Source organism: Hyperolius riggenbachi, chromosome 1 (assembly GCF_040937935.1).
Source record: "Hyperolius riggenbachi isolate aHypRig1 chromosome 1, aHypRig1.pri, whole genome shotgun sequence".
NCBI classification, from domain to species: Eukaryota; Metazoa; Chordata; class Amphibia; order Anura; family Hyperoliidae; genus Hyperolius; species Hyperolius riggenbachi.
Genome location: NC_090646.1, coordinates 671108533 through 671128730, shown reverse-complemented (window position 1 = coordinate 671128730; position 20198 = coordinate 671108533). Strand labels below are relative to the sequence as shown.

The following is a 20198-nucleotide window of genomic DNA, read 5'->3' as shown; positions in this document are numbered from 1 at the left end:
ACAGATGACAACCTATGGGTCCACACAGATGACAACCTATGGGTCCACACAGATGACAACCTATGGGTCCACACAGATGACAACCTATGGGTCCACACAGATGACAACCTAAGGGTCCACACAGATGACAACCTAAGGGTCCACACAGATGACAACCTATGGGTCACTAGGTACAGGGCAAAAAAACAAACAAAAAACATAAGGACACTTATGTACGGTATGCTTTCTAATTTTTTTCTTTTTAAACATTTTTTGCAAAAATCACAAATAAACTTTTCTTTACATTGTCATTATGAGGGAAAAAATATTATAATTTATTTTGGAAAAAGTCTGTAATATAACAAAACGTGGAAAAAGTGATGCGCTGTGAATAATTTCCCATTTCTGAATGCACTGTAGGGTCACAATCATATATGTGTTTCGAACTTTAAAATTATGGTGACTTCCTAATTGCAGCAGCACAAGTAACTGTCTTTTGATTGGTTTATTATTTCATTTTTATGGACTAAGCACTGCTATTACTGTATACATTAATGACTATTATCTGAGAAATAGAAAATTTTATCATATTTTTTCTTTTATTTACTGTACATTTATTAGAAGTTGGAGCATTTTTTTTTTTTTACAACGCAGACTCCTGGTTCCCAAAAATTGCTCTGACTGTAACTTCACAGCCCTGGCCAGCATGTCCATACAGTACAGATCCACTGTCATTCCAGTGTTGTGGGGTAGTGACTGCTGCATTAAGGTGTGGCTCATGCAAGTCGTGTCTGTGGTTTGCAGAAACACAACGGACACACCCAGACATGGTGGAGACAGTCGTGTGAATGGGCCCATGCTCTCCCATAAACACAGAGGGGTCCTTTCTGCATTTCTGTTATATACCTTAACAAAGGGGACCCTCTGTGGTCCCAAAACGGCCAATGGTGACTGGAATGATGATGTTGCGTGTTAAGTAAATGAACCCCACAAAATGGATTTTGGCTGGATTGCTTTCTGGTCCTGCACCTCGTATCCCAGTATGTTGGGAAACTCTTTCTCGGATGTGTACTCTAATGAAGGGGTATTAGGGGTGCCGGTAGCACAGCGGCGGGTTACTCACTGGGTTCTCAGGGTGAAGGCAGCGCTGGTGATGGAGGTGGGCAGACTCAGCCCCTTGGTTATCTCTCTCCAGATCTTCTTATTAATCACCTCCACCAGGCCGCCTTTCTCGGTCACCAGCCGGTACAGGGTGTACAGGTCCAGCACTTGCTTGGCCATTATGGGGATTCTATTCACCGGCGTTCCTGCAAGACAGCATTGGGAGACACATGAGCAACCAAGTGTGGTGACACCAAACACTACGTGACAACTAGAACAACATGCTGAAGACCACTAAAGGTGAGATATAAAGATGGAGACGTATGTCCCGACAGATCACAAAACACAATCGGTGAAAGTATAACAAAGTTACTTTATTAATATATCAAATTCAGTTAAGAACCCAAGAATCCTATTTAAAAATGAAAAGTACAACCCTCCCCTTTTATCCCAAATAAACCTCCCACCTCCCCAGCGCTCCCAACACACTCACAACCACACAGCACCACCAGCAACAAAATTGATACGTGGGATGGAAGGTCTCGTTTACCAAGAAAGGTTAGATAAACTGGGTTTATTTAGTCTAGAGAAAAGACGCCTTAGAGGAGATCTAATTAACATGTATAAATACATCAGAGGGCAATATAATAGCTTGGCGGATGAGCTTTTTGTCCCTAGGCCTTCTCAAAGGACTAGAGGACATGATCTGCGCATGGAGGAAAAACGTTTTAGCCATTTATTTAGGAAAGGGTTCTTTACAGTAAGAGTGATTAAGATGTGGAATGCATTGCCACAGGAAGTCGTTATGGCAAACTCTATACCTGCATTTAAAGGGGGCTTAGATGCTTTCCTTGCGTTGAAAGACATCCATGGCTACAATTACTAGGTAATGCCTAATGATGTTGATCTAGGGATTTTATCTGATTGCCATCTGGAGTCGGGAAGGAATTTTTTCTCTTTTGGGGCTAATTGGACCATGCCTTGTAAGGGTTTTTTCGCCTTCCTCTGGATCAGATGGGATATGTGAGGGAGCGGGCTGGTGTTTTACTTTGTTCTCTGGTTGAACTCGATGGACGTATGTCTTTTTTCAACCAAAATAACTATGTAACTATGTAATCCATTGCAACCAGCATATATCGTCATGAAGCTCTGAGACATCCACCAACATATGGTGGTTGCGCTGAAACTTTTACCCGGAAGACTTGTTTAATGTGACTTCCTAAATGCTCATACCCACCAGAAGATTACTGCATGGAATCTTTAATGACCAACCCCCTTTTGCGGGATATATTGTAACATCATTCAACAAAAGTGTGTTATAACAATGTTCAATGAAGGCCGATTACATGTGATAATCGTTCATTTTGAACGATCGTCATGAGAGATCCGCTAGTGGAGGGTTTTTCCTATCTCCATTGACCCCGGCGCTATTTACTGCGATCGGTCAACGACGTGGTTGCACCTGTTTGTTTCCAAGGTACACGACTGCAGGAGATCAATCGGGGTATGATTGTTCATCACATCGTTCTTTGCCGCGTATCCTCTAATCCATCTTCCACGGTCTTTGTGATGGGTATTCAGCTTAAGCTCCAGTACTTCTCCTGAGCCGCCCCTATTCTATGGAACTCCCTCCACTCTCAGGCTCACCTTCAATGTGTTATTTTACACTCGTAACAGTTGACTCATGTGAGTAAAAGTGTACAAACATAAAGTCTTACCACTGAAAATGCAACCTGTGTAACTATATAACACATAAAATAACAGGCAAGTAAGCAGATAACAGGTGCAGCGTTTACACCTGCTCATGCGGTTTCTGCATGCTGATATTTTATGCATCATATAGTTACAGGGGTTTACATTTTGAATAGTAAGACTTTACATCTGCAAACTTTTAATTAGAAAACCAGAAGATGACCCAGCACCGTCAGAAGTAATGTATTAAACTCTTTTATTCAAAGCATGAAAGATAAAGGCAGGGTACAGCGTTAAGAGAGAGGCTTTGCTGGCTTGACAAAGGGAAACGTACTTTGATGCATTAGTTCCATTCTTAACGCTGTACCCTGCCTATGGTTGTCCAGTTTGCTGCAATCCTCGGAGGGTAGGGGACTGGGACCTGCAAACACGTCAACTTCTATGGTGGGTGTTCTCTAAACTTTTAATAATTCACGGAAAAAAAAGTGTAAATTCATGTGTTGTAGCATAATCCTACTTTAAAAATCAACCTCTTCCTACAGTAACTATTGCACTAATATACAGTGGGATGCAAAAGTTTGGGCAACCTTGTTAATCGTCATGATTTTCCTGTATAAATGAGCCCTAACTTGAACTGAGCCTGTGGTCTTCCATTTCCTCAATATGTTCCTAACTGTGGAAACAGACAGCTGAAATCTCTGAGACAGATTTCTGTATCCTTCCCCTAAACCATATGCATCTACCTAATTTTATTTAAAAAATTATTGCGCACTTTCTGTAAATCCAATAAACTTCATTTCACTTCTGAAATATCACTGTGTGTGTCTCCTATACGATATATTTAACTGACATTTTTTATTGTAACAACCAACGATTTATACAGGAAAATCATGACGAATAACAAGATTGCCCAACCTTTCGCATCCCACTGTATATATGTATAAAAAACACACTCTGTTTATTGTTAAGACTAAACTGTGAAAATGCGAGGGACACGAGAGCTCATTAACAGACCTCTCCGGCCCAGCGAATAATCAGAAAAGATGGAGCGAGCGCATTTTCTGCTGCCCTGGATATTTATGGAGGGGATGAGCTGAATCCATGAAAAATCTCTCCTATACTCTGGGCAGCTTTTATGTTGTCAATTAGCCCCGATAATCTCCCTCCGAATACGCATCTCTGTGGCTTTTTAACAAAGTGTCTGACCTGGAATAATTAACCTGTGTTTTGCCTCCTGAGCTTTATTGTGCTGCGTGAATTTATGAGGAGGGCGTTCAATAGGCAGCGGGATTTACACTGCTGCTGACTCCATCAGTCTCTGAGGAGATAGCGGAGGATGGCCGGGAACACAACCAGGTCCAAACATGAACATCTTCTCTTGACCTTTCTATTGACCTATTGGCGTAGCGAGCAGGGCGATCGCCAAGTGTTGGATGTGCGGCGCGTGCCTGGCAGTCTGTGCTGAGAACTATAGACCAGCGTTAACCGCCGAACACGTGTCACATTTCCCTGTCTGCTCTCTGCCTAGAGGGGCTGTCAGAATTGGAGAAATCAATACCAATTAGAAATGTGCGATTTACAATTTAGCAAAAATTTTGCTCAAACAAAATTCTGAATTAGTACCACGGTCAACTAATGAAGAGAAGAGAGAAACTCGTTACTTGTGACTTCCTTATATCGGCATTTTCCAGACACCTGGGGAAAAATCTGTCTGTTGTTCATTTTATCAAAACATCACAATGACTTTTGACTTTTATTCTGAAAGTCCCCAGTAGTTGACAGTGGCGTAGCTAAGGAGCTGTGGGCCCCGATGCAAGTTTTACAACGGGGCCCCCCAAGCACTCTATACATAACAATTGATACCAAAACCTGCCAATGGCAGCTACAGTGTCAGAGGTGTAAGAAGGGGATGGGAAACAGCTTGTTAATAATTACCACTATTCAACCCATCTATAGAAGTGATTATTATGAGCACAGGACAAATAGGAAGCTAATACTGTAGTTGAGGGAGGGCCCTTCGGGGCCCTTCTGGCCCAAGGCGGTCGCAACCTCTGCAACCCCTATTGCTACGCCCCTGGTAGTTGACATAAAAAGCTCTTCATTTTCATAATTTGTTGTACAAGAGAATTTACAAAACTGACAGTAAGTTCAAACTGCATCTTCATTGCAACCATGGCAACAGTACTCTGGACTACAGCCTGCCCAGAAACAGACCGGGTAAATATGAAACATTGTATGTGAATATTTAACATGTGTAACGTGAGACCAGTAGGCGAAGCTACAAGGAGTTCAATTTGGAAACAATATATCACCAAGGTGTATGCCGGGCCATTCCTACGCTGACCTCTTTATAGACAAACACTGCTATTCCAGCGCAGGAGATTTGGGAGCAGTCGTCGCCACCATAGGCCGTAATAGGAATTACGGTTATAGCGGCGCACAGTGAGTGACTTCGGTGCCGTCAGAAGACGGAGCTGAAGTAACTTTTTAAACACTGTAATTCAGCCTCCAGCAATTACTGGAAGCCAAATTATTTCATTCCCCACTATCCAGGTGAACGTAGAGGGGGAATAATATTTCACGCTGCCGGGAACTTGTGCAGCAGCAGGATAAGCCATACCGGCTGTATCCTGTGCCCAATTCTCCCGGTGGCAAATTCTCTCGTACGCCTTTACAGACGGACCCCAGAAAGGATGGCGTCAGTCAGACACCCCCGCTATACGCAGTCCCGCTGTGTGCATCTGAATCACTAAACACACTGACTTAGCCCCAATAAAACCTGCGGATGGTCATTATCCGGCTCAGAGGGGTGGCCGGTGACTCACTCTATAATTCAGCATTTCCCATCACTCTCTGTCTCGCTGTTTGTCCTTCGATCATCACGCCACAAGACCCGGCACTGCATGGGAAGAACGACCGCCAATTATCCATGGGGCGCTCTGCTGTACGCTATGGCAATAAAACACTGAGGATTCCATATTGTATACAGTGTTGCTCACAAAATTAAATGGCATTTTCGATTTCGAGAACATTTTCACCCCAAAACATTGTATTTTCGCAATATGGTGAAAATTCGCCTAAAACATCATTTTTACAGCGAAAACTCATTTGTTTTAGTGCAAAAAATCACAATCTTATTACAAAATCATTTTCAGTGGCATTTTTACTCAAAAGTCGAATTGAACATTATTTTCGCTACAAAGTATGTGAAAAGAATATTGGCATTTTCGCTCACCATGGATTGCACAGCAGAATACAAGGTCAGTATTCCCTTAAGGCCTGGTTTTGGCGATGCACTGCCAGCGTTGCACTGCCACCGCCAGCACTGGTTGGCCACGATGCACCGCCAGTTTGCACTTTGAAACCAGCCTGAACGTTTTCTGCAATAGCTGCGCTCCTTGCACAATTCCCACAGAATGTTCAGCGAGAAAAACTCTGACAATTTATTACTGTAACCGGATTATAATACGAAAGACAAGAGAAAACCACAGGACAGGCTGGAGACGCCGACATCACAGCTCATCTCACCACAATGTGCTGACACTTCCCAGCAGAGGAGGATGGCTGGAGATAGGCTTTCAACCTGCGGGCTGAGCGAGAGTGCTGTCACTCTGCACCCTTAGGAGCCTGTCCTCTCCTCTAACTGTGACATCACTGTGACATCACAGCTCGGCGTCATCTCATCTCACCACAATGTGCTGACACTTCCCAGCAGAGGAGGATTGCTGGAGATAGGCTTTCACCCTGCGGGCTGAACATGTGCTGTCACTCTCCATGCACAGGAGCAAAACCTCTCCTCTCTACTAGCTGTGACACCGCGGACTGTGACATCATGGACTGGCCAAGCTGCAGGGCCGCACAACTCAGCACACAAGTGATATCCCCCCCTCTTTTCTCCCCACCAACAGAGCTCTCTGTTGGTGGGGTCTGATCGCTCCCCCAATGTTTATTTTATTTTTTAAATAAATTTACTATTTTTTTTTTTAATACATTCTTCCCTCCCTCCCTTCCCCAGTCAGCCTATCACAGCGGATCACTCCTGTGTCCCCCAGGTACACAGCCAGGTCACACGGCTGTCCCTAGTACAGCGCTGCCTTAGATCGCAGCGCTGTACAGAGTTATTATTCAGCGAAACGCCGCTGGGAGACTCAAGGCGGAGCTCCGTCATCCAAGCGGAGATGCGTGCATTCTCCTGCAATCCCCATAGGAAGCCATTCACGCCAATCGGCATAGAGTGGTCGGCAATAGGTTAAACAATGCACATTGTCTGGCTATCCTGCTGATCCTCTGCCTCTAATAGTTTTAGTCATAGACCGAGAACAAGCATTCAGGTGTTTCTGACATTATTGTCAGATCTGACAAGATTATCTGCATGCTTGTTTCTGGTGTCATTCAGACACTACTGCAGCCAAATAGATCAACAGGGCTGACAGGCAACTGGTATTGTTTACAAAGAAAAAAAACATGGCAGCCTCCATATCCCTCTCACTTCAGTTGTCCTTTAAGGTCCATACACACAATGTGACAGATGTCGCCCGTCGGGGTTCGGCAGCTGATCCCTCTGGTGACATCACTGGGCTGATGCAGCACAGATGCAGTGTCATACAGTGCGTTCTGTTGCTATGCGGGGAGGTGGAGGGAGGACGTCTGCACACGGCGGGAGGAACGAGCGGCCTGCACAAAACACTCGGCTGTCGCTTGGCTGAGTTGATCAGCTCGACGGATCACTAGCCAAGCGTCGGAAGCTGCTGTACACACGCCGGATTATTGGCCACCGTCATATCCAATCTGCTCCAGACTGAGATCAGGATCGATTTTGTCCAGTACTATTCTGATAATCAGTCCCATTCTCTATCAGGAGCAGATTGGACATGGCAGAAATGTTTGATGTCAATCTGATGGGAAATTGCATGGTGTGTACTAGGCATAAAATGAGAAAGAGACCAATCAGAAACAATTCCTAACTGAGTGTTTAATGGTCTGCCGGGTGATCAGACATGCTGGTACACATTGTACTGTGTGTGCCAACAAGTGACAGGAACAGTACAATACTTTCTGGTTGAACTCGATGGAAATGTGTATTTTTTCAACCCAACTAACGTCTTGTATGTAACTAAAGATCAGAGGATCAGGGGGAGGATCCATTGTTAATTACAATGCAATATATGCTTATTGTAATTCGCCTTCTTGAAACAGAAGGCATTTGCAATAATTCAGCTATAAGTGAGCAACGGTGATTTCCCACAATGCATCACCCCAGTCCAACAAGGCTCTGTAACATGTATAAGCTATAGTCTCACTATATACAAGCGGTTCTGGATGTGAGCCTGGCTTCAGGGGATAAAGAGATAACGTGCATATTCAGGAGTGATGCATTGTGGGAAACCACAGTTGCTCACCTAAAACTGAATTATCACAAATGCCTTCTGTTTTGCTTTTTAGAAGGAGGGATTTTTGGTCTGTTTTAGTCCCCATACCTTCCTAGTGGTTCTGTGTCAGGCCGAGCTGCTTGGGTATGCTATTATACACGGATATGGCATTCCTATCCGATCAATTACCATCCAAGATGTCCATAGGAACAACTGACCTAACCTACAGCAAGCTAAAACTCACTTTCCCAAACATGCTTATAATCTAGCATAAGCCATTTTAGCTGATTACTGAACTATCACTACTTCCAAAAGCTATGCAAGAATCCCATAGATCCATCTCATTTACAGCTTATCTCCCCCTTCCCTGCCCCCGCACACACACCCCTTACCCCCTGATGTGGCCAGGGCACTCTCTCCTATTGTATCTTGGCACTGCTGTGTCTGCTGACTGCCCCGTGTGACTTTATTTAGCAGAAGATGTGCTATACACTGGTGCCTGGAGCCATACTTATTGGTAGCTTGTCTGTAAAACATTTATCTGTTACAAGGTCACTAAATACATTGGGGATATAGAAATGATTTATAATAATAATAATGCATATCAGGACTTAGTGCTCATTCTTAAAGAAAACCTGTACTGAAAATTAAAAGTCAAAATAAGCATACACAAGTCATACTTACCTTCCATGTAGTCTACTCCTCAGTGTCTTTCTCCTGTCCCGCGTCCTGTTTGTTCACTGTGATCAAGGGAATTTTCCGGCCTCCATTTTGAAAACTGCCATTACCCATAACAGCTTTCTGGTCAGCACACAGTTAAACTGTAACATCGCCCACTTGAGCAATACGGAAACATGGACATTACCTGGTACATCAGTTTTCCTCTCAGCTATAACTGACAGCAACTGATATATAACTGACAGCAACTGATATATTTCAGATCTGACAAAATGTTGTCAGAACTGGAAGGGATCATTGTCAGAAGAAAATGGTGAGCTTCTGAGAGGAACTGATGGCAAGGTAACTATGTAATGTTCATTTGAAGTTACCTCATGTGTTTATTTTAAATATTTTTACTCAGTACAGGTTCTCTTTAATATGTACATGTCAGTGCAGTCACCACATGGCAGGCAGTGTGCCATCTGTAAGAGCAATAAGCATTGCACAGAGAGGAATACAGCTGCCTACACTCCATGCAATTTTAACTGCAGATCGAGAAAATGATCAGATCGGGCACAAAAATATACAGCCTACTACATGCCAGGGGCTGAAGCGGATATGATCTACTGGGATGTCAGCAAGCTACCCTGCACACTGTACCGGCAGCTAGATTGAGCAACTGCAGCTCACCAAGTGCTTCTGTAAATAAAAAAATAACTGAGAATCCCCCATGAGGAGATGGACTAGTCCAAAACCCGACAGATCTGTCAGATTTTCACTACCTAGCAGATGTGACAGCAACATAGGAAAAAAAGTAATTTATAGAGATTTATACTCTGGGAGAAAGGTATATTTATATGTATATATTTTAAATTTGACAATTTTTTGTTGCGATAGTTGCCCTTTAAAGGGATACTGTAGGGGGGTCGGGGGAAAATGAGCTGAACTTACCCGGGGCTTCTAATGGTCCCCTGCAGACATCCTGTGCCTGCGCAGCCACTCACCGATGCTCCGGCCCCGCCTCCTGTTCACTTCTGGAATTTCTGACTTTAAAGTCAGAAAACCACTGCGCCTGCCCGGCCGTGTCCTCGCTCCCGCTGATGTCACCAGGAGTGTACTGCGCAGACACAGACCATACTGGGCCTGCGCAGTATGCTCCTGGTGACATCAGCGGGGATCGAGGACACAGCAACGCAGGCGCAGTGTTTTTCTGACTTTAAAGTCTGAAATTCCAGAAGTGAACGGGAGGCGGGGCCGGAGCATCGGGGAGTGGCTGCGCAGGCACAGGATGCCTGCGGGGGACCATTAGAAGCCCCGGGTAAGTTCAACTCATTTTCCCCCGACCCCCCTACAGTATCCCTTTAAGTACAATAAGTACAAGTACAAAGCGCACAATCATCAACATTTGCAAAACCGAAAATGTCTTGTCTGTCTATAACATATTATATATTTAGTAGACATACATCAAATTAAGGCGCCAGGAAAAAAGGGAGCAGGGTAAAGCTGAAATTTTAAGATATTGACTAGAACAATATTTTTATTGATTCTTCATCTTTATCTGAGATAGAATAATAAACATGTTAAAATAATGGTATTAAAAAGGGCAAACTATTGATATAACAAAGAAAACGAAAATTTATTTATAGTTGTAATGAGCATAGTAAAATATTGGTAAATATTACTGATATTTTACTACAACTAAACATAACCGTACTCTCACACAGAACCCTCCCCCCTCTGATGACTAAGCCTATGAGCCTCCTGGTGGTGCCTAACCCTAAGAACCCCCCTGGTGGTGCCTATCCCTAAGACTCCCCCCTGGTGGTGCCTAACCCTAAGACCCCCCCCTGGTGGTGCCTATCCCTAAGACTCCCCCCTGGTGGTGCCTAACCCTAAGACCCCCCCCTGGTGGTGCCTATCCCTAAGACTCCCCCCTGGTGGTGCCTAACCCTAAGACTCCCCCCTGGTGGTGCCTAACCCTAAGACTCCCCCCTGGTGGTGCCTAACCCTAAGACCCCCCCCCCCGGTGGTGCTTAACCTTAAGACTCCCCTGGTGGTGCCTAACCCTAAAATTCCCCTGGTGGCGCCTAACTATATCACCCCTCTGGTGGTTCCTGACCCTAAAGCTGGCCACTAGCGAAAAATCATTAGAGCGATCAGAAATTCTGATCGGATTGGTTGTGAATAATCTCCATTGGTGGACACAATCGATTATGAACGAGTGAAAAAAATGTCGCCCGAATGAATTTTCGTCGAACGAAAATTTGGATTTTCTTGGTGGTCGTGATAGAAAGGAAGCAATGATTGGTTAGTTGATGGTGTAGTGAACGATTTTTCATCCGATCAGAATTTCTGATCGCTCGAACGATTTTTCGCTAGAAATTGGAATGTTAGTGGCCAGCTTTAGATCCCCCCTGGTGGTGCCTAACCCTAAAACCCAGCCTCCTGACGCCTAACCCTAAAACCCCATTTTTCCACTGCAAATAACCTAAATACAAAAAGTGATACATTTCTAAGACATATTTCAAAACCATAATTTTATGAACTGATAATTCTCAAAACAAATTCTTAAAGTGATAAAAAAAAATGTAAATGGATAATTTACAAAATGATAAATAGTCAAATACGAATTTTAAAACGCTATTTATAGGGTGCCCACATTTCTTCATATGCATTAGCACCTATGGGTCGCCCAAATAGTCCATTAGCCGCAGGCACCCAAATTTAGTTGTGCTTTGTAATAAACAGATTTAATGCTAAGTGCTGGCATTACGACCCCGGGACAAATCTCTCTGTGGACAGGTAAACTGTGACGGCTGGACGCATCTGGTACCACGGCGAGAGCGTGAAATGGAGCCTTCAGCACTTGTATGCGGCCGCCGGTAAATAAAGAAATAAGTTGCATCTGTCAGTTCTTGAAAAGGAAAACAGATGGGCCGGTTGAGCAGTGATTTTAGCGTAAGTAAGAGGCTGGATCTTATCTGCTAAAGATTAAATTGTATTCTGCGCACCCCACACTGCCATCTATATATTGATTTCCATTGTGAGTGTGATGAATAGGAGGAGAGTCAGCTGAGGAATAATGCCAGGCAGATGCAGTGATAGGAGCGCACTGGTGAGGGGAACGCACAGCAGCGCGCACCGTATTGACAGGCCCATCACTTCCTGTCAGCTGATGGATGGCAATGGTGTTACTTCTCACTTCACCTAATTCCACATTAAGATACTGCCTGTTCTCCTGTCATGATAGAACCACCTGTCCTTTGTTATATATTTATTGATTGTATTTATAAAGCGCCAACATATTACGCAGCGCTGGACATTAGTTTAGATTACAGACAATATTTAGGGGTGACATACAGCAATATGACAATACAGGAATACAAGAAAGACCAGATCACACAGCACAGTATGAGTACAAGGTAATGCTTAGTCACTGGAGGGGAGCATGGAGATCACACAGCACAGTATGAGTACAAGGTAACGCTTAGTCACTGGATGGAGCATGGAGATCACACAGCACAGTATGAGTACAAGACAATGCTTAGTCAGTGGATGGAGCATGGAGGTCACACAGCACAGTATGAGTACAAGGCAATGCTTAGTCACTGGAGGGGAGCATGGAGGTCACACAGCACAGTATGAGTACAAGGTAACGCTTAGTCACTGGATGGAGCATGGAGATCACACAGCACAGTATGAGTACAAGACAATGCTTAGTCAGTGGATGGAGCATGGAGGTCACACAGCACAGTATGAGTACAAGGTAATGCTTAGTCACTGGATGGAGCATGGAGATCACACAGCACAGTATGAGTACAAGGTAATGCTTAGTCACTGGATGGGAGCATGGAGATCACACAGCACAGTATGAGTACAAGGTAATGCTTAGTCACTGGATGGAGCATGGAGATCACACAGCACAGTATGAGTACAAGGTAATGCTTAGTCACTGGATGGAGCATGGAGATCACACAGCACAGTATGAGTACAAGGTAATGCTTAGTCACTGGATGGAGCATGGAGATCACACAGCACAGTATGAGTACAAGGTAATGCTTAGTCACTGGATGGAGCATGGAGATCACACAGCACAGTATGAGTACAAGGTAATGCTTAGTCACTGGATGGAGCATGGAGATCACACAGCACAGTATGAGTACAAGGTAATGCTTAGTCACTGGATGGAGCATGGAGATCACACAGCACAGTATGAGTACAAGGTAATGCTTAGTCACTGGAGGGGAGCATGGAGATCACACATCACAGTATGAGTACAAGGTAATGCTTAGTCAGTCACTGGATGGAGCATGGAGATCACACAGCACAGTATGAGTACAAGGTAATGCTTAGTCACTGGGGGGGGAGCATGGAGATCACACAGCACAGTATGAGTACAAGGTAATGCTTAGTCAGTCACTGGATGCAGCATGGAGATCACACAGCACAGTATGAGTACAAGGTAATGCTTAGTCACTGGAGGGGAGCATGGAGATCACACAGCACAGTATGAGTACAAGGTAATGCTTAGTCAGTCACTGGATGGAGCATGGAGATCACACAGCACAGTATGAGTACAAGGTAATGCTTAGTCACTGGATGGAGCATGGAGATCACACAGCACAGTATGAGTGCCAGGTAATGCTTAGTCACTGGAGGGGAGCATGGAGATCACACAGCACAGTATGAGTACCAGGTAATGCTTAGTCACTGGAGGGGAGCATGGAGATCACACAGCACAGTATGAGTACAAGGTAATGCTTAGTCAGTCACTGGATGGAGCATGGAGATCACACAGCACAGTATGAGTACAAGGTAATGCTTAGTCAGTCACTGGATGGAGCATGGAGATCACACAGCACAGTATGAGTACAAGGTAATGCTTAGTCACTGGATGGAGCATGGAGATCACACAGCACAGTATGAGTACCAAGTAATGCTTAGTCACTGGATGGAGCATGGAGATCACACAGCACAGTATGAGTACAAGGTAATGCTTAGTCAGTCACTGGATGGGAGCATGGAGATCACACAGCACAGTATGAGTACAAGGTAATGCTTAGTCACTGGATGGAGCATGGAGATCACACAGCACAGTATGAGTACAAGGTAATGCTTAGTCAGTCACTGGAGGGGAGCATGGAGATTAGGCAAGTTGAGCTCACTCAGATGCATAGCATGGGTGCACAGTAATGGAGGTGCATGATATATTACAGCACAAACACCAGTAGCGCTGGCCGCCTACTGTACAATCTGATCATGTGATCCAGAGAAAACCCTGAACCTTAAGTCTCATCTACGCAGTACGATTTTCCATCAGATCGACCGGTGATCTGATCAGAAATTGCAACGCGTGTAGACATCCAAACTGTTTCTGATCAATTTTGCGATAGATTTTGCATTGATAAGTACCCAAAATGTATTGCAAAATCTATCGCAATCCGATTGGACCAGTTGGAAATTATCTAATAAATCCGTTGATCTGACTGAAAATTGTACGGTGTAGATGAGGCTTTATACAGTCTGGAGGAAGAGCCTCCCTGTGTCTGAGTTCCTCAGTGTACATGAGATCCGATGTTTGGTTCCTCTGGTTCTTTCTGTTGGAGTTCCAAGTTTTCTCGCAGAACAATGTTGATATAGTGACAGCAGCAGCTTTGCACTGCCAGGAAACACTGGAGCACAGCATTTTCTTTCATGTAAAACTGTTGTTACTAAATAATCACACTTGAGAGCACATCTGCAGCAATTTGCCGCAATCCAAAAGCTCAGGTAATGATTTCCTACGGGGTCGCTGTGTTTTCAAGAGCCATCCGCGATTCTGCATACCGTGAAAAAAAAAAGATACAACCCGCACCACTCTTCTGCACAACGCATGCACTTCCTTATTGAAAACACTGGTTACTGTAAAACATATCGGGTTTGATTCACTAAGACAAATAACATGCCTTATCAGAGTTAACACGCCTTATCAGAGTAGCATAGGGAGCGCTACGAACTTATGCCTGCTAATTGGCAATGACGAGAGCTCCACTTGTCCTGCCCTGAGCCCCTGCGAGTCCAATCACTTTAAAGGACATTATCCCCGCACTTTGATTGGTCCAATAGGCTGCCTGTCACTTGACAGGAAACGTGACAGGCAGCCTATTGCGCCAAAGTGCGGGGATAATGTCCTTTAAAGTGATTGGACTCGCAGGGGCTCAGGGCAGGACAAGTGGAGCTCTCGTCATTGCCAATTAGCAGGCATAAGTTTGTAGCGCTCGCTGTGCTACTCTGATAAGGCGTGCTATTTATCTTAGTGAACCAAGCCCTAGGTGTGGCAAATCACTTGCGGGGAACTGCGTGTGGTTCCTGCAGACACGAGTGGGATCCCAGTTCAAGGATAAAACACACTTAGGCACATGGGGTGTAATGTGGTCCTTCCTACTGACAAAGGTCACAGATTTAAAGGGAACCTGAAATGAGAAAGATATAGAGGCTGACATGAATTTCCAGTTAAACAATGCAGATTGCCTGGCTGTCCTGCTGATCCTCTGCCTGTAAGACTTTTAGCCATAGACTCTGAACAAGCATGCAGATCAGGTGATTGAAGTGTGAATGGATTAGCGGCATGCTTGTTCGGGTGAGAGATTCAGACACTACTGCAGTCAAACAGATCAACAGGATAGCCAGGCAATCTGCATTGTTTAAAAGGAAATAAATATGGCAGCTTCCATATCCCCCATATGTTTAACACAGGACTCAACTTACAGACATATTCAACTTACAAACAATCTCCCGGAATAGAACCTGTGTAAGTAGTGGGCCACCTGTATGTCACACGCAGATACTTTCTTATTCAAACTCCTTATAAAGAACTTCGCTATGCCCTACATGGAGCGGTTTGGCTTCTAGACTGCAAGTGGGCGGAGTATAGACAGCCCTGCCAGCTCCACCGCTCCGGAGGTCTCCCTGGCAGGAAGTGCCTTGTGAGATATTTATTAGAAGTAATTTAGTAGACATTAACTGACTGTGGAGCTTGAGCCAATCAAGTGCTTGGAAATGGGTCAATCAAAAAAGTGGGGCTTTTGCAGATGTTGACTTGAAAAACAAAAAGTTCTGAGCCTTGGTGGAGTTCCCTTTTAGGTGAAGCCCAGATGGCGGCCTTGTGCCTGGCAACAGGTCTGCTGCGCCCGTCCACTAATCAGGATGCCGCCATTCATGACCTCCTCTAATATGAGCTATGATAGGTCAAAGGCCAGCCTGTGTAATGGGCTGTACAATGGTGTCTTGTTGTGTGCATTAAATTGTAATGCAATTAGTTGGCCAGTAACCCCTTGGCCCGGCCATTGTGGCGGTGTGTGCGGCCTTGTCGGACGTGAGCCGCAGCAGACACGGCGCGGCAGGGGAAGAATGATGAGACGCACTCTCACAATGGCCCCGCGCCGCCTTCTATCGCTGCTTCTTCCTCTTTACTTAACCTAATGATTCCGAGCTGCATTAATCCTGCAGCGATCTCATAAAGCGGGGGGCCGGCGGGCGGACAAAGGGGACCTGTCCCGGCCGGGAAGACTGATGAGCTGCGGGGCTCCTTCCTCACAAATCTTCACAAAGCCCTTTTCACAGGACACCTCCATTGTTGGCTCACAATTAGCTGGCAAACTGATTAATGGCGAGATTTATCAGCTGGGACCGCACAGCCTGGTTAATGCCCGATCAAATAATAGGAGATGTTTACTGTCACCTTTCCTGCTGATTTAACCCCATCCGGCATGCTGAATGTAATGCTGGGAATACACGGTTCGTTTTTGCCTTCGTTTAAACCTTCGATTCGTTCGGTAAACGAATCGAGTGTTGAAAACGTATGTGAAAATAGTCATAATCTCATTATAGTTTCGATTAATAGACCCCAAAAACGAACGACTAGTGATCGAACATGTTTGATATTATCTCTCTTTATCCATCTAATCGAGCCATTGGTAGGCTTGATGGCTGTTCAGATCGATTATACATTCGTTTTTGCTAGTCCGTCCCTGTAAAAAGGGATTTTCGTTTCGTTTCTTTGCAGCCTTCGATCATTGGAAAAACGAAACCATCAGAATCGGAAAAAAAAACTAAACCGTGGGTGGTGATATTAACCGTATGACTGATTATTTCGGGATCGAAAAGGACAAAAGGCACAATCGAAACGAAGGTTTAAACGAAGGCAAAAACGAACCGTGTATTCCCAGCATAAGATGTCATCAGGGGGACATCAGAGGAAGGACTGCTGGCCTCACAATCACTGAGAGAGATCACTCATCAGGACAGACTGGGAGTGACTGCAGGGGATGGGAGTCATAGAGTACATCAGGAGCAGTGATGGTCATGTCTAGGAGAAGTCATGGAGAAGCATGTGATCAGTTTGGTCAGGTGATGGATTTGCAAAGCTCTGATTTACTGTGATCACATTCTGCTTTAGCACATGATCATGACTAGCAAATCATATACTTACTGTATATATCTATCACCTGACCAAACTGATCACATGCTTCTCCATGACTTCTCCTAGACAGGGCCATCACAACTCAGGAGACACAGCAAGGGTTGGGGGAGGCTGAAGAGATCAGGGCCCATATGCAATTCACTTTTTCTCCTAGATGATATAATCAATACAATTCATTTTAAATTCATTTTAAATCACCAACAAGCAAGAAAATACTCAAAATAAATTTGACAGTACATTGTCATCTACTTTTTGGTACCTTTTCAATTGCAGAGTCCTGAAAAGTTACTTTAAATAGAAAATGAAAAATCTCCCAAGAGAAAAAGTTAATTGCATATGGGCCCAGGAGTCACAGCAGAGATAGGGGGTCACAGCAGGGAGTGGCAGCTGGGATTGAGAGAGACAGTTGGAAGTAGGAGTGGCAGTAGGGATTTGGAGTGAGATTGGTAATGACAGCAGAAATTGTGAGTGACAGCAGGGATTGTGAGTGACAGTTGGAATTAGGAGTGACATCAGGAATTGAGAGTGACAGTTGGAATTAGGAGTGACATCAGGAATTGAGAGTGACAGTTGGAATTAGGAGTGACATCAGGACTTGAGAGCGACAGTTGCAATTAGAAGTGACAGTAGGGACCCAGGCCTGGTTTCCACTTGTGCGTTTTGTGTCAGATTTTTCTTTCAGAAAATTCGCATTGATTTTGCAACTAATGGTAGTGAATGGGCTGTTTCCATCCAATGCGAATTTTCGTACGCATGAAAAAAAATCTGAGGTCCTGTATCATTTTTTCGGACATCGCGTACGATTCGCGTACAATGCTTTGTATAGGCAATGCGAATTTTTGCTTTATTTGCCCAAAAATTCGCATTAGATCCATGGTTACAGGATGTTGTCAGCAGTCATGACTAAGCTGTTACTAAGCAGATTATGTTATGTAATGCGAATTGTATAAAAACGCATAAAAGTTTACATGCAAATGTTCACCAATTAGAAAAATCTTATAGGATTTTTTGCAGGCGAAAATGTTACGCTTCAGTGGAAACGTAGCCTAAGAGTGACAGTTGGGATTGGGAGTGACAGTTGGAATTAGAAGTGACTTCAGGAATTAGGAGTGACAGTAGGGACTGGGAGTGACAGTAAGGATTGGGAGTAAAAGTAGAAATTAAAAGTGACAGTAGCGACTATGAGTGACAGCAGGGATTAAGAGTGACAGCCTAATTTGGATTGGGAGTGACAATAGGGATTGGGAGTAACAGCAGGGATTGGGAGTGACAGTTGGAATTAGGAGTGACAGTAGAGACTGGGAGTAGCAGCAGGAATTGGGTGTGACAGCATGATTTGGAGTGACAGTGGGAGTGGGTAGGACAGTAGAAATTGAGAGTGGTCACAATTGAGAGAACAGCATGGGCAGAAACAAATCTCCGAAGGCTCCAATAAAACTCTTTTTACTTTTACTGGTGATCTATCTACTATGATGGCTGTGAGTAAAGATACATTGCTGTCTGAAACTCCTCAGACATTCTTGTCTGTCCGGCTTTCATCATCAATAAAAGTGGAGTTTTATTGGAGCCATTGAAGAGTTGTGGATTTGTTCCTATTATTCAGTTACCAGGGGAGGTCCAGCACCCGCATGGTATGTCTGGGGGATAAGCTCTGTCATCTACTCTGAACAGAGGACAGCAGGACTGGAGGGAACCCACAGCGACTGGCAGTAGATTTCACTGATGAGGGAAGTAGGGCATGGAGAATATGGGGATCAGCATGACAGACTGGAGAGCCCTATCTGTGCCTGGCTGTCATGGGGAGGAGTTTTCCTGTAATCCATACTGCTCACAACTTAGTTCCCCAGTAGGATGCACAATCCCAACCATGAGATCTCTAGGCAGGAAATCTAGGATTAGCACGTCGGCGGCTATATATTGTGACAGGTTCCCTTGAAAAAAACACAACTTTAATGTGATTACTGCCTGCAATTCCTCCTCCTCCTCTTCTTGCTGAATCTGAAGAAGAGGAACCCCTAGCCAGTGCACCTCCCATGTTTAGTAGTAGACCCCCCAGAATACTGCAGAGACCCCCAGAGTGCTGCAGAGACCCCCAGAGTGCTGCAGAGACCCCCAGAGTGCTGCAGAGACCCCCCAGTGTGCTGCAGAGACCCCCCGAGTTCTGCAGAGACCCCCAGTGTACTGCAGAGACCCCCAGAGTACTGCAGAGACCCCCGGAGTGCTGCACAGACCCCTCGAGTGCTGCAGAGACCCCCGGAGTGCTGCAGAGACCCCCCGGAGTACTGCAGAGACCCCCCGGAGTACTGCAGAGACCCCCCGAGTACTGCAAAGTGCTGCAGAGACCCCCGGAGTGCTGCAGAGACCCCCAGAGTGCTGCAGAGACCCCCAGAGTACTGCAGAGACCCCCAGAGTGCTGCAGAGACCCCCCCGAGTGCTGTAAAGACCCCCGAGTGCTGCAGAGACCTCCAGAGTACTGCAGAGACCCTCCGGAGTACTGCAGAGACCCGCGGAGTGCTGCAGAAACCCCCAGAGTACTGCAGAGACCCCCGGAGTGCTGCAGAGACCCCCGGAGTGCTGCAGAGACCCCCAGAGTACTGCAGAGACCGCCAGAGTACTTCAGAGACCCCCGGAGTGCTGCAGAGACCCTCAGAGTACTGCAGAGACCCCCCGAGTTCTGCAGAGACCATCGAGTACTGCAGAGACCCTCAGACTGCTGCAGAGACCCCCGGAGTGCTGCAGAGACCCCCGGAGTACTGCAGAGACCCCCGGAGTACTGCAGAGACCCCCCAAGTACTGCAGAGACCCCCGGAGTACTGCAGAGACCCCCCCCGAGTACTGCAAAGTGCTGCAGAGACCCCCAGAGTACTGCAGAGACCCCCAGAGTACTGCAGAGACCCCCGGAGTGCTGCAGAGACCCCCGGAGTGCTGCAGAGACC

The 20198-nt window shown here is 45.3% G+C and overlaps 1 protein-coding gene across 6 annotated transcripts in view; it reads right to left on the bottom strand.

Moving 5' to 3' along the window:
* Positions 1–20198, bottom strand: part of ARID3C (AT-rich interaction domain 3C) — a 395250-nt gene that overhangs the window by 20014 nt on the left and 355038 nt on the right. For all 6 annotated transcript variants that reach the window (XM_068272418.1, XM_068272434.1, XM_068272440.1 and 3 more), the window contains one exon: positions 1103–1286. In XM_068272418.1, the coding sequence (XP_068128519.1) occupies positions 1103–1286 (184 nt within the window). The remainder of the gene's footprint in view (positions 1–1102; positions 1287–20198) is intronic.